This window comes from Natator depressus, chromosome 1, assembly GCF_965152275.1.
Source record: "Natator depressus isolate rNatDep1 chromosome 1, rNatDep2.hap1, whole genome shotgun sequence".
Taxonomy (NCBI): domain Eukaryota; kingdom Metazoa; phylum Chordata; order Testudines; family Cheloniidae; genus Natator; species Natator depressus.
This window is the reverse complement of record NC_134234.1, coordinates 188,831,817-188,846,318: the sequence shown is the minus strand read 5'-3', so window position 1 is coordinate 188,846,318 and position 14,502 is coordinate 188,831,817. Positions and strand designations below refer to the sequence as shown.

General features: G+C 41.5%; 1 protein-coding gene across 3 annotated transcripts in view; it reads left to right on the top strand.

Annotated features, from left to right (window-relative positions):
* LOC141984071 (OX-2 membrane glycoprotein-like) overlaps positions 1–14,502 on the top strand; it is a 52,134-nt gene that overhangs the window by 18,322 nt on the left and 19,310 nt on the right. For 2 of the 3 annotated variants that reach the window (XM_074947017.1, XM_074947010.1), the window contains 3 exons: positions 79–351; positions 3,844–3,954; positions 8,537–8,621. In XM_074947017.1, coding sequence (XP_074803118.1) covers positions 79–351; positions 3,844–3,954; positions 8,537–8,621 — 469 coding nt within the window. The remainder of the gene's footprint in view (positions 1–78; positions 352–3,843; positions 3,955–8,536; positions 8,622–14,502) is intronic. The other variant, XM_074947022.1, reaches the window with a different exon arrangement.

The following is a 14,502-nucleotide window of genomic DNA, read 5'->3' as shown; positions in this document are numbered from 1 at the left end:
ATCAGAATGCAATGAGGTACATTGGTTTCGATGCTATTCCATTTGATCAAAAGCTCCTTGTGTTTGTGTGTGTTTCAGAGCAGCTCAGAGCATCTCTCCATTATATAATCTCTGAAGGTAACTTGACAGCCATCTGTTCTGCTAATGCCTGGCCTCGTCCTGTGATCTCCTGGATTGTGCCGAAAGCTCAGAGTGAAAAGACAGAAGAGGTGGTCACACACCCCAATGGAACATTGTCCGTCATCAGCAAACTCTATGTCAACCGTTCTACAAGCCTGGCTGGGCAATTGCTGATCTGCAGAGTACGGCACATGGAGAAAGACAGAGATTACAGTGTGAAAGTGGAAGACGGTCAGTTAGTGATATATACATGACCAGTGTTAATGTCCTTTTGGCTGCAAGATTTTGTACTAGCATATCTTCAGCCCCATTTTTGGATGGGGGAGATAACGGGAAACAAATGTCCAAGAAAGAGGAGAGGCAAGTGTTTGTGTGGTGGGGAGGGAGAAAGAGAGAGGATCCTACTCTGAGTTCAGCACTGCATTGGGGTTTGGTGCAGGAGTCGGCAGTCTATCACTATGTGCTCTGGAGGGGAAAAAAAGTTAGAGAGCTCTGTATTGTTACCAGATTTCCCCATTACTTCGGGGTATGCTCATTTATTAGGGTTACTCTTCTGCGGGGGACAGGTTCTGTAATTCTGTCAATGTACTGCTTGTGTCACTTGTGTTTTTTGTATGTAGCTCTACTTCTCCCTTCTGCAAGTCCCCTCCCAATGGAGCTATCCTGCAGGACCTAGGTGCCCCAGGGCTGGGTTCCTCAACCCTAGAATCAGGTGCGCGCGCACACACATACACACACACACACACAGACTAACAAACCAAGTCTGAGTGGATAGGGTCAAGCAACACTTTCAAGCTGACCCCTTATTTGCCCCTGGACTCGGTAGTCTGGGTCGAGGAGCACTTCCAAGCTGCTACCCTCACATGTCACAGGTTCAGCATATCCCTATCCCCACTTTCATGTTACAATTGTTCTGGTAGTAACCCACTTGATGAGCAAACCCCACAGGATTTTTGGGCACTGCAGGGATCTTTAGCTTAGGTAAGAGGAGCATTGCTGCAGAGTAAATGGGAAAGCCAGAAACACAAAAGAGTAAAGTTCAGAGAGAGCAGGAGGGAAGCAACCAGCTTAACCATAAAAGTTATTTATTGAATAAATGTGATAACCACACCAGGAGAGCCTAAACAGACATAACAGTTACATGATTAAGGAGTACAAAAACTGATCAAACAAGTCAGGGTTAAAAAGTTATACCTGAGGTAGAAAAGAAAACAGAAAGAGAGAGATGGGGTCTCACCACTCCATGAAGCTTGAACTGGTTGGGGTTCCCAGGTGATGATGGTAGCTCAGGGTCCTGAGTTCTGGAGACAGGCAGAGCCCCCAGCACGATCAGTCAGGAGAAGAGGGAGTCCCAGTGGAACGGATGCGGTGTTTGAATCCAGGCATCAGAACACTTACTTGAGTGTGGGCAGGGGTTTTTTGTAGGGAAATAACAATGGTTCAAGGGAGAACACTAGATTTGTTTATGGGTAAACTGTTGACTCAAGGGTTTTCTTTAGGCTAGACAATAGGAACTGATCACTCTTGGCTATGGGTGGTGGTTCTTACCAGGGAGCTCACAATGCAATTGGGCAGCTTCAGTATTTTGGATATCAGTCAAGGATTCATTACTAGAATTGGTCTGATAATTGCTGAGCTGGGTGTGTGCAGGTGTAGGTTCATTAACATCTGGAGCAGAGATCCCCCAGGATGCAGTGCTTCCCTGCTTTTCTGGTCCCAGAGTTCAGTGCCTTGGAATCTCTGTTGTCCATTCTGTATGCTAATGGAGATGCCTCCCTGTCCCATATTTGATGCAGATGAGGTTAGGGGAGTTGCCTTAATCTTGTCACCCTTGTCAGGAGGGGTTTAGGTGTGTCTCCCGCCGCCTTTCATTGCTTTCTGTAAGTCTTTCTTCTGATGGGTTTTGGTTCAAGCAGAGGCTGGGGGCGGGAGGTGTCTTTCATGAGTCAAACAGGCTGGATACTGCGCCCCGGTTCCCCAAGAACACAGAGCTGACTGGTATCAGTATGCTCTCTGGGACAAGGCCCCATGGTTCCTGTGGCAAACCCATGCCTCAGGCTGAAAATTCTATGTAGCGTTTTTATTGACTTAAATATGAAAATGAATAATTCAGTCAGTACAGTATCACTTGTTTATTTTAATAATGAATTCAGTTACATGCTCTCTGCCCCTACATTTTCAGTGTGACATCAACTTTTTGTTTTTTTACTGCCAACCCAACAATGTCAGTGGAGACTGGTGTTTTGGGTAGCTGGGAGGGAGACATTTGAGGCTCAATTTTTATAGGTATTTTTGGATTCATCACTAAAGTATTTGAGCACATCACAGTGCTAATGAATTTGTCCTGCCAGCATCCTGGTGAGGTAGAGAAGTATTATTAGCCCAGTTGTTATAGAGAGGAAACGGAAGCATTAAAAAATTAAGGGCTGAATACTCAAAAGGAGTTAGGCTCCTTCCATTGTTTAATTTCCACTGATTTAAATAGAAATTAGGAACCTGATTGCTTTTGAGCACTCAGTCTTTAGTTACTTGTCCAAGGTCACACAAGAATCCTGTGAAAGAAATGGGAATGAAACCCACATGGCCCGAATTATAGTATATTCGGTGCCTTGACTGTAAGACAATCCTTTCAGTTTTATAGCACCTGGGAAGGCATGCAAGGCAGTTTGGGACTGTGGATTGAATCAATTAAGCTGTATGATTTTTAATGATCTTTTTAACACAAATGGTTAACAACCAGGACTGGTCAAAATTTTCCACCAAAAAATTGGATTTTTAATATTTTTATTGAAAAAATTCAAAATGACTATTTTAATTTCATCTGGAATTGAATCTTTGGATTAGGTTTTTGAAAAGAGGTGAAAATTTCAGTTTTGAAAAGAAAACAATGTTTTGGTTTTTTAACTGTTTTTGTTGAAAAATCAAAAAGGTATGTGAAATCAAACTGTTTTCGCAAAATGTGTCAATTTGGACAAACCAGCAATTTTTCAAAGAAAAACAATTTCAGATGAAAACATTCAACCATCTCTTATTGACACCTTGGACATTTTTGGCTTGATCCAATTCTCATTGAAGTCAGTGAGAGTCTTTTCATTAACTTAGATGAGAATTGGATCAAGCCCTTAAATTGTCATCATTGGGGTTCCATTGCTAATTCCACTTTGAGATGAAGGAAAGCAGTTTACATGTCTTTGAACTATTGTTTAAGCCTGCTTGCAGGCATCATTACATGCACTCAATTCATATTTTGAAGGTTAATTTAACCTTTGCAACTACAATAGAAATATTAACTAAGAAGAAATGCATGTTTTTTTCATAAATGAAAACTTGGAATCTGGAATGGGTAGGATTCTTCAAAAAATATCATGGCTTCTGAATACACAAGGTCCTGCTTATTTATCATGACAGCGATGGAGAGACAGTAAGGTTTCTTTTCTGGTAATGATTCTGGTTATATCTTGTTAGCTTGATGAAATGTTTTCTGATTTCCCAGAGGATGTGGAAACAGAATAGGGGAGAAATAAGTGGTGAAGATGGGCACTGCAGGTATTTTGACTTGTGTGTTGTCAAAGATAAATTTACTCAGCCAATGTTGCTCTGAACAACTCTAGTGATGACCTAAATAGAAATTGGGAAAGAGCCCACCATCGCTGTGTTCCCCATTACGCCCTCTACACTCTCTCATGTATCTGAAGTTCCTTTGTTTGATTTTATTTCCCACAGGCTGGTGGTTTTCAGTTCCTTGGTTGCTGGCCACAGCGGCCCTACTCATAGTTTTTGTTGTGTTGGTTCTGACTGTGGTGTGCTGGAGAAGACGCAGGAAAAAGCAAAGCGGTGAGTCACTCTTTCAAGTCAAAGCCAATAGCTGATTGACTGTGTTGCTTCCACACAGGTGGTATTAAGCGCTTGTAAAATGGCAGTTGCACAGGATAAATTGTGCCTGCTGAGGTGTATGTGGTAGTACCATATGAGACAGGTACATTTGCGAGTGTTATTTCCATGTTTATTAGAGGTTGCTTCAGTTTCTTACAATTTTGGAAACTATTTGTCTGAGATTCTCTTGGTGAGGATAATACACTATGCATATCATTTCAGTTAACTCCAGATTAGCAGAGTTAGGTTAAAGTCACAGCAAAGCATAATTTCCGAATCTCATGTTCAGAGTTATGACTGCGCAGATCAGGTACCCTTCCCGTCTCTATTGGCTTTACAGGGTCTTACACAGGAGTCCAATCCAAGTCTCCTCTGAGAGGATTTTCAGGAAGGAAACAGATGACTTCTTCCCTCATTTTTAAACAATTACCCCACTCACAGACCCCATCAGAAGAAGGGATCTCACCTGATATTCAGTTGGATTTTAATTACTGATCAGAATCCCTAATATAGTCTTTGGCATCTTTTTACTGATGCAGAGCACACGCAATCTTGTTATGGTCCCATAAAGAATGAAAAACAAACAACCCTCCACACCCAATTTAAACTGTATCGTTCACTAAATCCCATTACTTTGCAACAAGATGGACAAGAGGGAGTCTTGGTGAGAGCTGATTCTGGCCTCCATTGTTCTGTGCAGGTTTCACATGAAAAACCTATTTTGTTTGATACGTGCAAGCAAGTGCTATGTTATGGTGGTTATGGGCTTTCCCTCCTAAAGTTAAATTCCCTCTGCTTCACACTCTAATAAATGAATTTTATCTCCCAAATAAACACAATAATTCTTCAAGGGAAAATTCAGTTTTCCTTCTCCCCCTCCACCAGTAAAACATGGACAGGGAGCTCAAAAGGGGCAGCGCTTTAAAGTCAGTGATACGGACCTGTACCGGCGGTCACTTCTTACCAGTGCACTGTACTGGCGTTTACCACCTTACTTTCACCCCTGGCTCCAGCACTGGGAGACTAGGCCTCCTCACTGAACAGCTGTGCGCAACCCCACTGCCTCTCCTAATTTCCCAGGCCTAATACTTAGTCAAGCTGCCTGGTTTCATGGTCTCCTTGTTTCCATCCCCCCACCCTACACGCTCTTGCTCCTCTCAACCCATACCTTATTTGTATTTATTTTTATTAACTCCTAAATATTTAAAATGACAGAAAGGTCTGCACTCCTTATGTTGCTATAAAATGTAAGAGCCCAGCCCCAGCTTGTAATGTAGCTAATTCTAACAACATCTGAATCAATGCAAAAGTGCATAGACAATTAATATAAATGAATTTATAAACAAATAGAAGAGATGATGTGGTTTCTGAAAAGATTTGATGGGAGCAAGCTGCAGAATTGGGAAGTTGACTTTTTCCCAGGAAAAAAAAAGAATCTGCCCGGCAAGCTAGAGAGAGAAATCTCCTGCTCCATGCAAACAACACGAAGCAGCCAAACTATTTTTTCCTTCTTGAAACATGTTCTGATGAAACAAACATAAGAGGGTATTTTTTTCCAATCAAAATATATCAGAATGAATCTTTAGGTCAAAATATCCCGATTGCATAAATTAGTGCAACTCCACTGAAACTAGCAGAGTTGTGTCCTCTTACAAAAGTGATGAAATGGATGGTGAAAAACCCACCCAAAGAGAGGCTGAGAGCAGAATGCAATTGCTTTTGAATAGTCCGAGATTTGGATATATGGACAACTAGCACTGGTCTCTGGAGACACTGCTTGAAATGCAAAGGTTTGCAAGTGAGCTTTGCAAATATGGCTTCTGAAATAGTTATCAGCTGGAGCTTAGTGCTCTCCGGAAGTGAATATCAGTCTCTTCACTGAAAATTTGCTCAACTCAGAGCAAATATTGCAAATTTGGTTTGACAGACCTCCCTTTACACACTCACCACGTTCGCACTGCTGTGTTGTGATGTTGCATCCTGACAGATATAACACAGAATACTTTTCGTGCTGCGAGCCCAGAAGAGGCTTGTGTGTGTTCCAGAAGCTCACTGTTGGAGCTTGGGGTCACAGAGTGGAAGACAGAGAAGCATAGAGTCCCATACTCCAGTGTTTGTCGGCAACTTCATCCCAGTAACATTAACTGATCAAAATACGTTTTGATCATTTAAAATCTAAATATTTCCTCCCATTTCTAAAATCTGCCTGCTCATTGTTATGTTAATATGTGACTTTACCAGAAGTCTGGAAGGACCCTTTGCCTCAGTTCTTTTAACGTACTCAGTGCAGGTCTGGACCAGTCTATTAATTTCTCATTTTTCTTTACATACAAACAGTTTTATAGAACACGTTGAGTTGTACTTTTGTTAGTTTGGAAAACTTAGAGTAAAGTCCTCTGCACAACAGTACTTTGTCTAAAGTCATTGTAACCTCCTTTTATATTCCTTGCTGTGAGGGACAAACTGAGGAAAGGTGTTTCCCATCCTTTTAATAAACATCAGATTCGCTGAAGGCCTCATTGTTTAGTTTATGCTGTAAAATACTCTCCAGAACTTGCCCACTCTAATCACTTTTTTTCACTTTCCAGCACCTGTTTTTCTACTTGTTTTTATCTATTTACTGAAAACTGCTGACAGACTCTTCGTCTTGTGTATGATTTTTTCCCCCAAGAGTTATTTGGTAGACAATTTTCTTAAATTAATTCCCATTTTAGTTGGAGGGTCAGTCATACACGATGGTGTACAATAGGTCTGCATTGTATTGGCTGCTTTTTGCTTACCCCCAAACTGATAAAAAAGCAGACAAAATCAGAAAAATAGTTAATAACAGCACATTGTCACTCACCAGGTCAGCTCCCTGAGCATCATCAAGTCACATCTACTAACTGAATTGTCACAAACAGTTTGCACTGCCATGAGTCCTGCAGAGGGAGCAGGATTCTGTTTCGCTTCTTCTGTCATCAAGAAAAGTGTCAGCTAAGTCCTGATTGCAGAATCTGTATTGCTGCTGGTGGTGGGACAGGCAGAAATGTTTTTTTTCTGCTATATTTTTTTCTAAATCTCAGGCTGTTTGCAGCACAGGCCGTTTGGGACCTGGGGGGTGGGGGAATCATTGCTCTGTTTAGTTAATAGAGCAAGTTTGAGCTCATATAATGGCAAGAAGAACTATGGAACCACCCTGTCAAGGTTCCTTCCCCACTCTGAACTCTAGGGTACAGATGTGGGGACCTGCATGAAAACCCCCTAAGTTTATTTTTACCAGCTTAGGTTAAAACTTCCCCAAGGTACAAACTATTTTACCTTTTGTCCCTGGACTTTATTGCTGCCATCACCAAGCGTCTAACAAAATATAACTGGGAAAGAGCCCACTTGGAAACGTCTTTCCCCCAAAATCCCCCCAATCCCTACACCCCTTCCCCTGGGGAAGGCTTGATAAAAATCCTCACCAATTTGCATAGGTGAACACAGACCCAAACCCTTGGATCTTAAGCACAATGAAAAAGCAATCAGGTTCTTAAAAGAAGAATTTTAATTGAAGAAAAAAAGTAAAAGGATCACCTCTGTAAAATCAGGATGGTAAATACCTTACAGGGTAATCAGATTCAAAACATAGAGAATCCCTCTAGGCAAAACCTTAAGTTACAAAAAGACACAAAAACAGGAATATACATGCCATTCAGCGCAGCTTATTTTATCAGCCATTTAAACAAAACAGAATCTAATGCATATCTAGCTAGATTACTTATTAAGTTCTAAGACTCCATTCCTGCTCTGGTCCCGGCAAAAGCATCACACAGACAGAGAGAGCCTTTGTTTCCCCCCCCCCTTCAGCTTTGAAAGTATCTTGTCTCCTCATTGGTCATTTTGGTCAGGTGCCAGCGGTGTTATCTTAGCTTCTTAACCCTTTATAGGTGAAAGGGTTTTTTTCCTCTGGCCAGGAGGGATTTTAAAGGTGTTTACCCTTCCCTTTATATTTATGACACACCCACAGTAACCTTTTATCATGTTCAAACTATAATCATATTTCAAAGTGAACACAGTTTTGTATGGAGTCCCCTTCAGATTTCACTGTAGCTCTTCCCCTCATTTCTTCTTAGTTTACTCCCACCAAAAATTGTTACCTTTAGACTTGGTGTTGCAGAGACTGATGTCCTCTTGGCTGCCTTTGCAATTCATTAATGCTTTTAAAAGTGTTGGCCAGAGCAAGTTAGTAAGGAAAGAGACAAACATCCTGTGTGGGCAGTTTATGCTACTAATTTATTGTTGCCAGAGCCTGCTGGAACAAAGAACAAATCATACATATGTCAGTCTGATCCCACTTGCTCGGAAGAGAAACAAGGAGCTAAGAGACCAGAGGGCTAGGCCAGAAAAAGCTATTCACTGTGTCTTGTCAGTACTCTCAGGTAGAGCTGACTGGAGGACAATTCTGTTCCACAGCAACTTGAAAGGTTTTAAAATTTGTTTTTGTTTCACAGAGACAAAACATTTCAAAGGTTTTTGTGAAAACAGAATTGTGTGTCTCTGTCTCTCTCTACCTATCTAGGATTGAAACCTGAGCTCCCCAAGTGTCTGTTCATGTGTCCTGGAGGACAGGACATTGGCTGGGATGCAGGAGAACCAAGTTCAAGGTACTCTGTCCCATTCAGATGAGAATTTTTAATTGCAGTTCACTCTGAACCAGGCAGAGCCGGGACTTAAAGCGGGGTCTACCACATCCTAGGCCAGTGCCCTAGCTTCCAGGCTGCAGAGTGCCAGAGAGGTTGTGTGCATCTCTCTCAAAATATCTTCCCAACAAAACTTCATTGAACCAGATGTGTGTCTGCAAAATGTTTCAGCTTCAGTGAAACAGCATTGCCACCAGAGCTCCCCCTTGGGTTAGGATGCAGGCAGCATTATAGAGACTCTTCTCACTCTAGTGCCCCGTTTGTCGGCCAACCTGGTTCTGCAGACCGTCCGCACACTTAAAGTTCAGTCACCTTCCAGGGTATCTAAGTCCTGCTGTAAGCTGGCTTCTTCCAATTGACCTCTTCAAAGTCCCTTTACCCATCTCCCCTTGGGTCCACAGTGAAGTCCTTCTAAAATCAAACAGAACTTAACAGAATCACACTCTTCTTTTGCAGAAGAGCAGATCCCAGGACTTATCCCTGGGCCCTTCAGTAGAGCTCAGAACTACAAACAAAATTAAACTCCCCAGGCTTCCCATCCCTCTTGGGCTCCTCTTCAGCTCCCAGTTTCTATCATAGAGCACCAGCCCCAGGACTGCCTCCCTGGAGCCTCATTCCAGAGACTCCACACAGGAGTTAGTACCACTCTTGGGGCTCAGCTCTCCAGCCACAACCCAGCTCAACTGCTCTCCTCCACAGCCAGCCCCTAACTTTGTCTTTGTCTTGTGTTTTGGCACAGCAGCCTCATCATGTGAGGCTATGACCGCCATTTTTCTTTATTAATTTTTAGCCATTTTTTAAAAAAATATCCTTTCGCTCAGTCTAATATCCTTAAGGAAACACAGCAAGGCTGCTTTTTTGTTTATTGTTCCATTTCCCTGACATTCTCCCTAGTCCCTTTTGAGAAAAATATTTGATTCCAAGCCAGCTCTTTTTTTAAAAAGAACCTTTCTTTCCATAGAATATTGTCCACAATGCCATAGAAGATGATCAACATTTTCATTGGTTTTGCATGCTTTACCTAACCCAGTTTTATATCTTTTTAATAAGTTTAATGTATCATCTAAGACTAACACTCTAAAAATGACTACTTTGCTTTTTCTGTGATGAATGTGGAGTATAATATTATCTTTGATTTTTGAGCATACATCATTCTTCATCCTTTTGTTTCCTTAGTCCATAGGTCTTGCCATTCCTTTGCAAGCTCCTTCATGACCATTCTTGTACATTCTTGTCTACTCTTGGTATCTTAATATCCACCTCCTCGTTTTTCGAGCTCTGTCAGCCCTCTCAAATCCAGATATTCCAATATGTGCCAGAATCCATGCAATTGTAAGCGGAGGAATAGTCCCGCTATTGTGGGGAACTTTCCTGGCTTCTGCACTACCCCAGTGAAGTGGGCTAGCGAAAGGATCTGAATCCTCGCTCCCACTTCCTTTACCCAGTGGCCTCCCTGCCCTTGAGGACTCCCCTTCCACTCCCCTGTCTGGCAGAGTTCTCATAACCCCAACAAGGCTGGGCCCAGGATTCCTGGGGGGCTTAACCCCCAACCCTGCTGTGGTCACCTAGGACAGGGGCTAGCGTGTCCCCACTCCGGGGTACTCTCTCTGCACTGGGCACTTCTCTGACCCACTGATCATTACATACAATTTAAAGCAAATGCAAGTTATTTAATCAACAATTAATTTTAAAAAGAATAAGGAAAAATGGGAAAGGTTAAAGGAAACACATCAACCCGCTCTGTGGCAGGGAACATCACAAACAGGGTCTCTGGAATGTCAGGGCAGTTCACAGTCTGTTCCTTGTAAGTCCCAGGCCGCCTTCTCAGGCCCTGGCTGTGCTGTAGGGATGCTGTGGGTTGGACACTTGCTCTGGTGGTGGCTACACGCTCTCAGGCTCTAAGTGGTAGGACCCTTCTTCCCAGTGTCGCCCCCTGGAGGCAGGGTCACAATCCAAGCCTGGCCTGCAGAGCCTCTTGGCTGAGGTGTCTCCCTGTGCTGGGCCCGATGCCCAGGGTCCCCCTCGCTCTTCCCAGCTGATCACCGCACCCAGCTCCAGACTGCTCCAGCCCCAGCTCCACCCCTCTGTCTCAGCACTGCTGCTGCTGCTGCTCTGCCTCCAACTTTCTGGGCTGCTTCTTTGGCCCCTCTGGCTCCGGTTGCTACAGCTCTGCTCCCAGGACAGGGTCTGCTCTCTCTGGATCTGGCACAGCTCTGCTCCCCAGCTCAGCTCAGGCCCCTGCTTTCTCCTTAGCTCAGCCCCACTCTGTCTGACCCAGCCAATTCCAGCTCACACAGAGAACGGGACCTCCCTGGCCTCCTGACTTCCTGATTAGCCTGCCCGCCCTGTCATTCAGGCTGACCTGGAGCATTGGCCTCTCCCCATTGCTCCTAGGGACTGGCAGTCTCAGGGTCCTGATTCCCCATCGACCCTTCCCCCTTTTAGTACTAGGAGCTAGCAACTAAAACACCCCCACTGACTGTTAGTAAGGGGGCAACAGTCCCCTTACACAATTGTTACACAGATACCTCCTTGCATTATTTCTGATGTTAGGAATATTATGTCACTTATTATGTCATGTCCACTCTCCAAAGTCCCTGTTCTGATTGTCATAATGCCTGACAAGGAATAAGATAAAATTAAACCTGCAGCTGGTTGCACATCTCTTATGAAGATTAGTGCCAACATTATTCCCATTACTTCAGCCATCAGAACTGTCACATAATTTGATAGCCTTTTAGATTTCTGGATTCCAAGACTGGGAACATAGAAGGCTGTTCCCACTCTCTGTTCTGTCATCTTTTGATCCATCTGTATGGACTTGGCAAAGCTGGCCCCATTTTTCATCAATAAATTCAGAAATTTCATTGGCCATAATGTGTGAGGATTCTTCTTTTCTCAGTTTTTTCATACAATTCCAAAACCACTAATGGGGGAATAACTTTCCAGCTGTAATTTGATTTCCCATCACTACAAATTTTTAGTTCTCTCAATTTTTCTTTTTTACGTATCTCCTGATATTCTGAGGAAATCGGTGGCAATCCATATAATTTTGTTTACTAAGCTCCCAGTAATTTTCATAAATCTGTTGTGAACTTCTGTTTTCATGGTTCCCTTTTACCTTTGCCCAAAAGCTTAGAGCTAATAGTTCCATCCTTAGATTTATAGGTGCTTCTCCGTGGGTATCTGCAGTGGTGGTGGTCTCATTGGACAACATGCCAATCACAAAGCTTGGACCCGGAGCAGTTCCAAGTTTCTAAGAGCTGTTTTTGAGGCTGAACCAAAAGGTTGGCATCTGTAGTCTAAAACTGGTCTTGCTGTATACATCATCATCAATACCATCTTATCTGCACCCTTTTTGTTTCCAGCTACACTTTTAAGTAAGTTCATCCTATTTTTACACTTTTGTATGATATTTTCTATGTGACCTTTCCAACTTAATTTATTATTAAACTCTATTCCCAGAAACAAACTTTTGAACTATATGAATTTTTTCACCATAAAGAAATAAGTTCCAGTGTTCACTAATTTTCTTTCTGGTTAAAAGTGTTTCCTTAGTTTTTGCAAGTGAATTTACATCCCCTATCATTTTGCTGAAGTTCCTCATTTGTCTTTTCCTTGGCTACTTTGTCTTTTATGCTTAGTTCCTATAACATAGACATCTGCAAAAAGGGAAGTACCTATTTCCGACTCCACGCTTTCTGGGAGGTCATTTATCACAATGAAAAACAAAGTAGAGCTAATAATACTCCCTTGTAGAGTTTCATTTGTAAGCTTGTAGCTTTTTTATAAAGCTGTCCCCACTTTGACTTGAAAAGTTCTGTCCCTTAAAAAGGCCCGTATCCACCAAAAATGTTCTCTTTATTTCAATTTTGGCTAGTTTATAGGAGGCCTTTTATCCATAGCATGTCAGATGCTTTTTCAGTGTCCAGGAAGACTTATCATAAAGTTCTTAGTCCTTATGCTTATTTTGTCCTTCATTTCTAATCTTATTATATGGTCAGCTGCACATCTTCCTTTACTTTTCTTTGTACCTCAGTTATAATATCATTTTTCTCCAAATATATCACTCATTTTACATGTATCATTTTTTTCCCATGATTTTCCCCACACATGTTGTGAGGGCAATAGGCCTATAAGCATCAGGTCTTGAATGGACCTTGCCTGGCTTCCGAATTGGTATTACCATTGCTTGTTTCCATTCTATTGGCAGCAATCCTTTTCCCATACATTATTATAGAATGCAGTAGAATCTTTGGCCCCCTTCTGACAAGTGTTGGAGCATTTCATTACTTTATATTATCTTTACTGGGAGCTGTATTTTTTCCTTTTTCTAATTGCTGCAATACTTCATACTAAAATTTTTGTTTTACACATCATCAGTATGTTCTCTCCAGCCATTTAATAGTTCACAGTTTTCCTCATGAAACTTATTGCTTTGATTCATATCGCTACTGACCTTTTGGAATTCTTTTGCTAAAATGTCTGCCTTTCCTAGGCTGGACACCTCAGTTTAATTGTTTACGATAAGACCAAGTATACATTTACTTTTACATCGAATCCCATTCATTCATAGAATTTTGGAAAGCTTTGCATCTTTGTTCCATTTCCCACAGAAATTTCTCCAGCTTTCTTTTTTTGTCTTTTTGATAATCCTTTGTGCCACCACCTTACATCTTTTGTAATTCATTAAGTCTTAACTATTCATTGTGTGTTTTGCTTGCTTGCATGCCTTATGTCTTCCCTTGATTGATCATTTGCAATCCTCATTCCACCAGGGAACCAGATTTCTAAGTCTAGGGCAGGGGTAATCAATTATTTTTTATCAAGGTCCAAATTTCTTGGTCAAGGTATAGTCAAGGTCCAGACTCCAGAGAAAATAATACAGAAATAACAACAATGATAAAAAGGAAATAAAAAGATTTTGTGGTCCATTCAAAAGAGTCTGGTCGTCCGGATTTGGCCCCCAATCTCCCTATTGACTACCCCAGGGCAATTCGATGTTTCGTAAATGGCCGGATCAGCTGGTGTTGTAATTCCTTTTATTACATTGTTGTAGAATTGTCCTAGGTTGTCACTTGTACAGTTACTACATAAATATTTATCACATTTAATCTAGGAAAGCTCCCGGTCAGCTTTTCGAAAATTCCAGCTAGGACTCTTTTGGTGTTTTCAACATTTTCTCAGCCTTGGCACTCAATAAGTTAATGGGAAGTGATCACTTCCCATTATCTTCTCTCTAAATTTCTGAGCTGCATTTACTAGCTATATGATTTGCTGCAATTCCCACATCCAAAACAGAAAAGGATCCATCCACAGAATTAAATCCTGTATTCAATATTACGCATATCAAAAAATAAATTATTTTAGAATCAGAAAAACTGGTTATTTTAGAATGTCAAAAACCCATTCATAATTTGCAGAGACATCAATACAGGTCATAATAAGTTATGAGGAAGTAAGAAGGTAAGTTTTCTTACTTCCTCATAACTTATTATGACCTGTATTAATGTCTCTGCAAATTGTGTATGGGTTTTTGACATTCTAAAATAATCAGTTTTTCTGATTCTAAAATAACTAGTTTTTACATGGATTATAAACATTATAAATCCGTATATACCGGTAAGTGTTTTTGTTCTGCATGGGAAACTCAATAGCATTATAGTTAAAACTTAGTTTCTGCACATCCATGTCTCCTCTCGGTCCCTGCAGAGTATATCATGCCTCGGTAGATTGAACACAAGTTTACTTATTAGCTGTGTTTCTTGCACACACATTACATCAGGTTTTTTTCCCATTTGAAAGATGGCTTTCATAAATTCCTGTCCATGCATTATTAAACTAT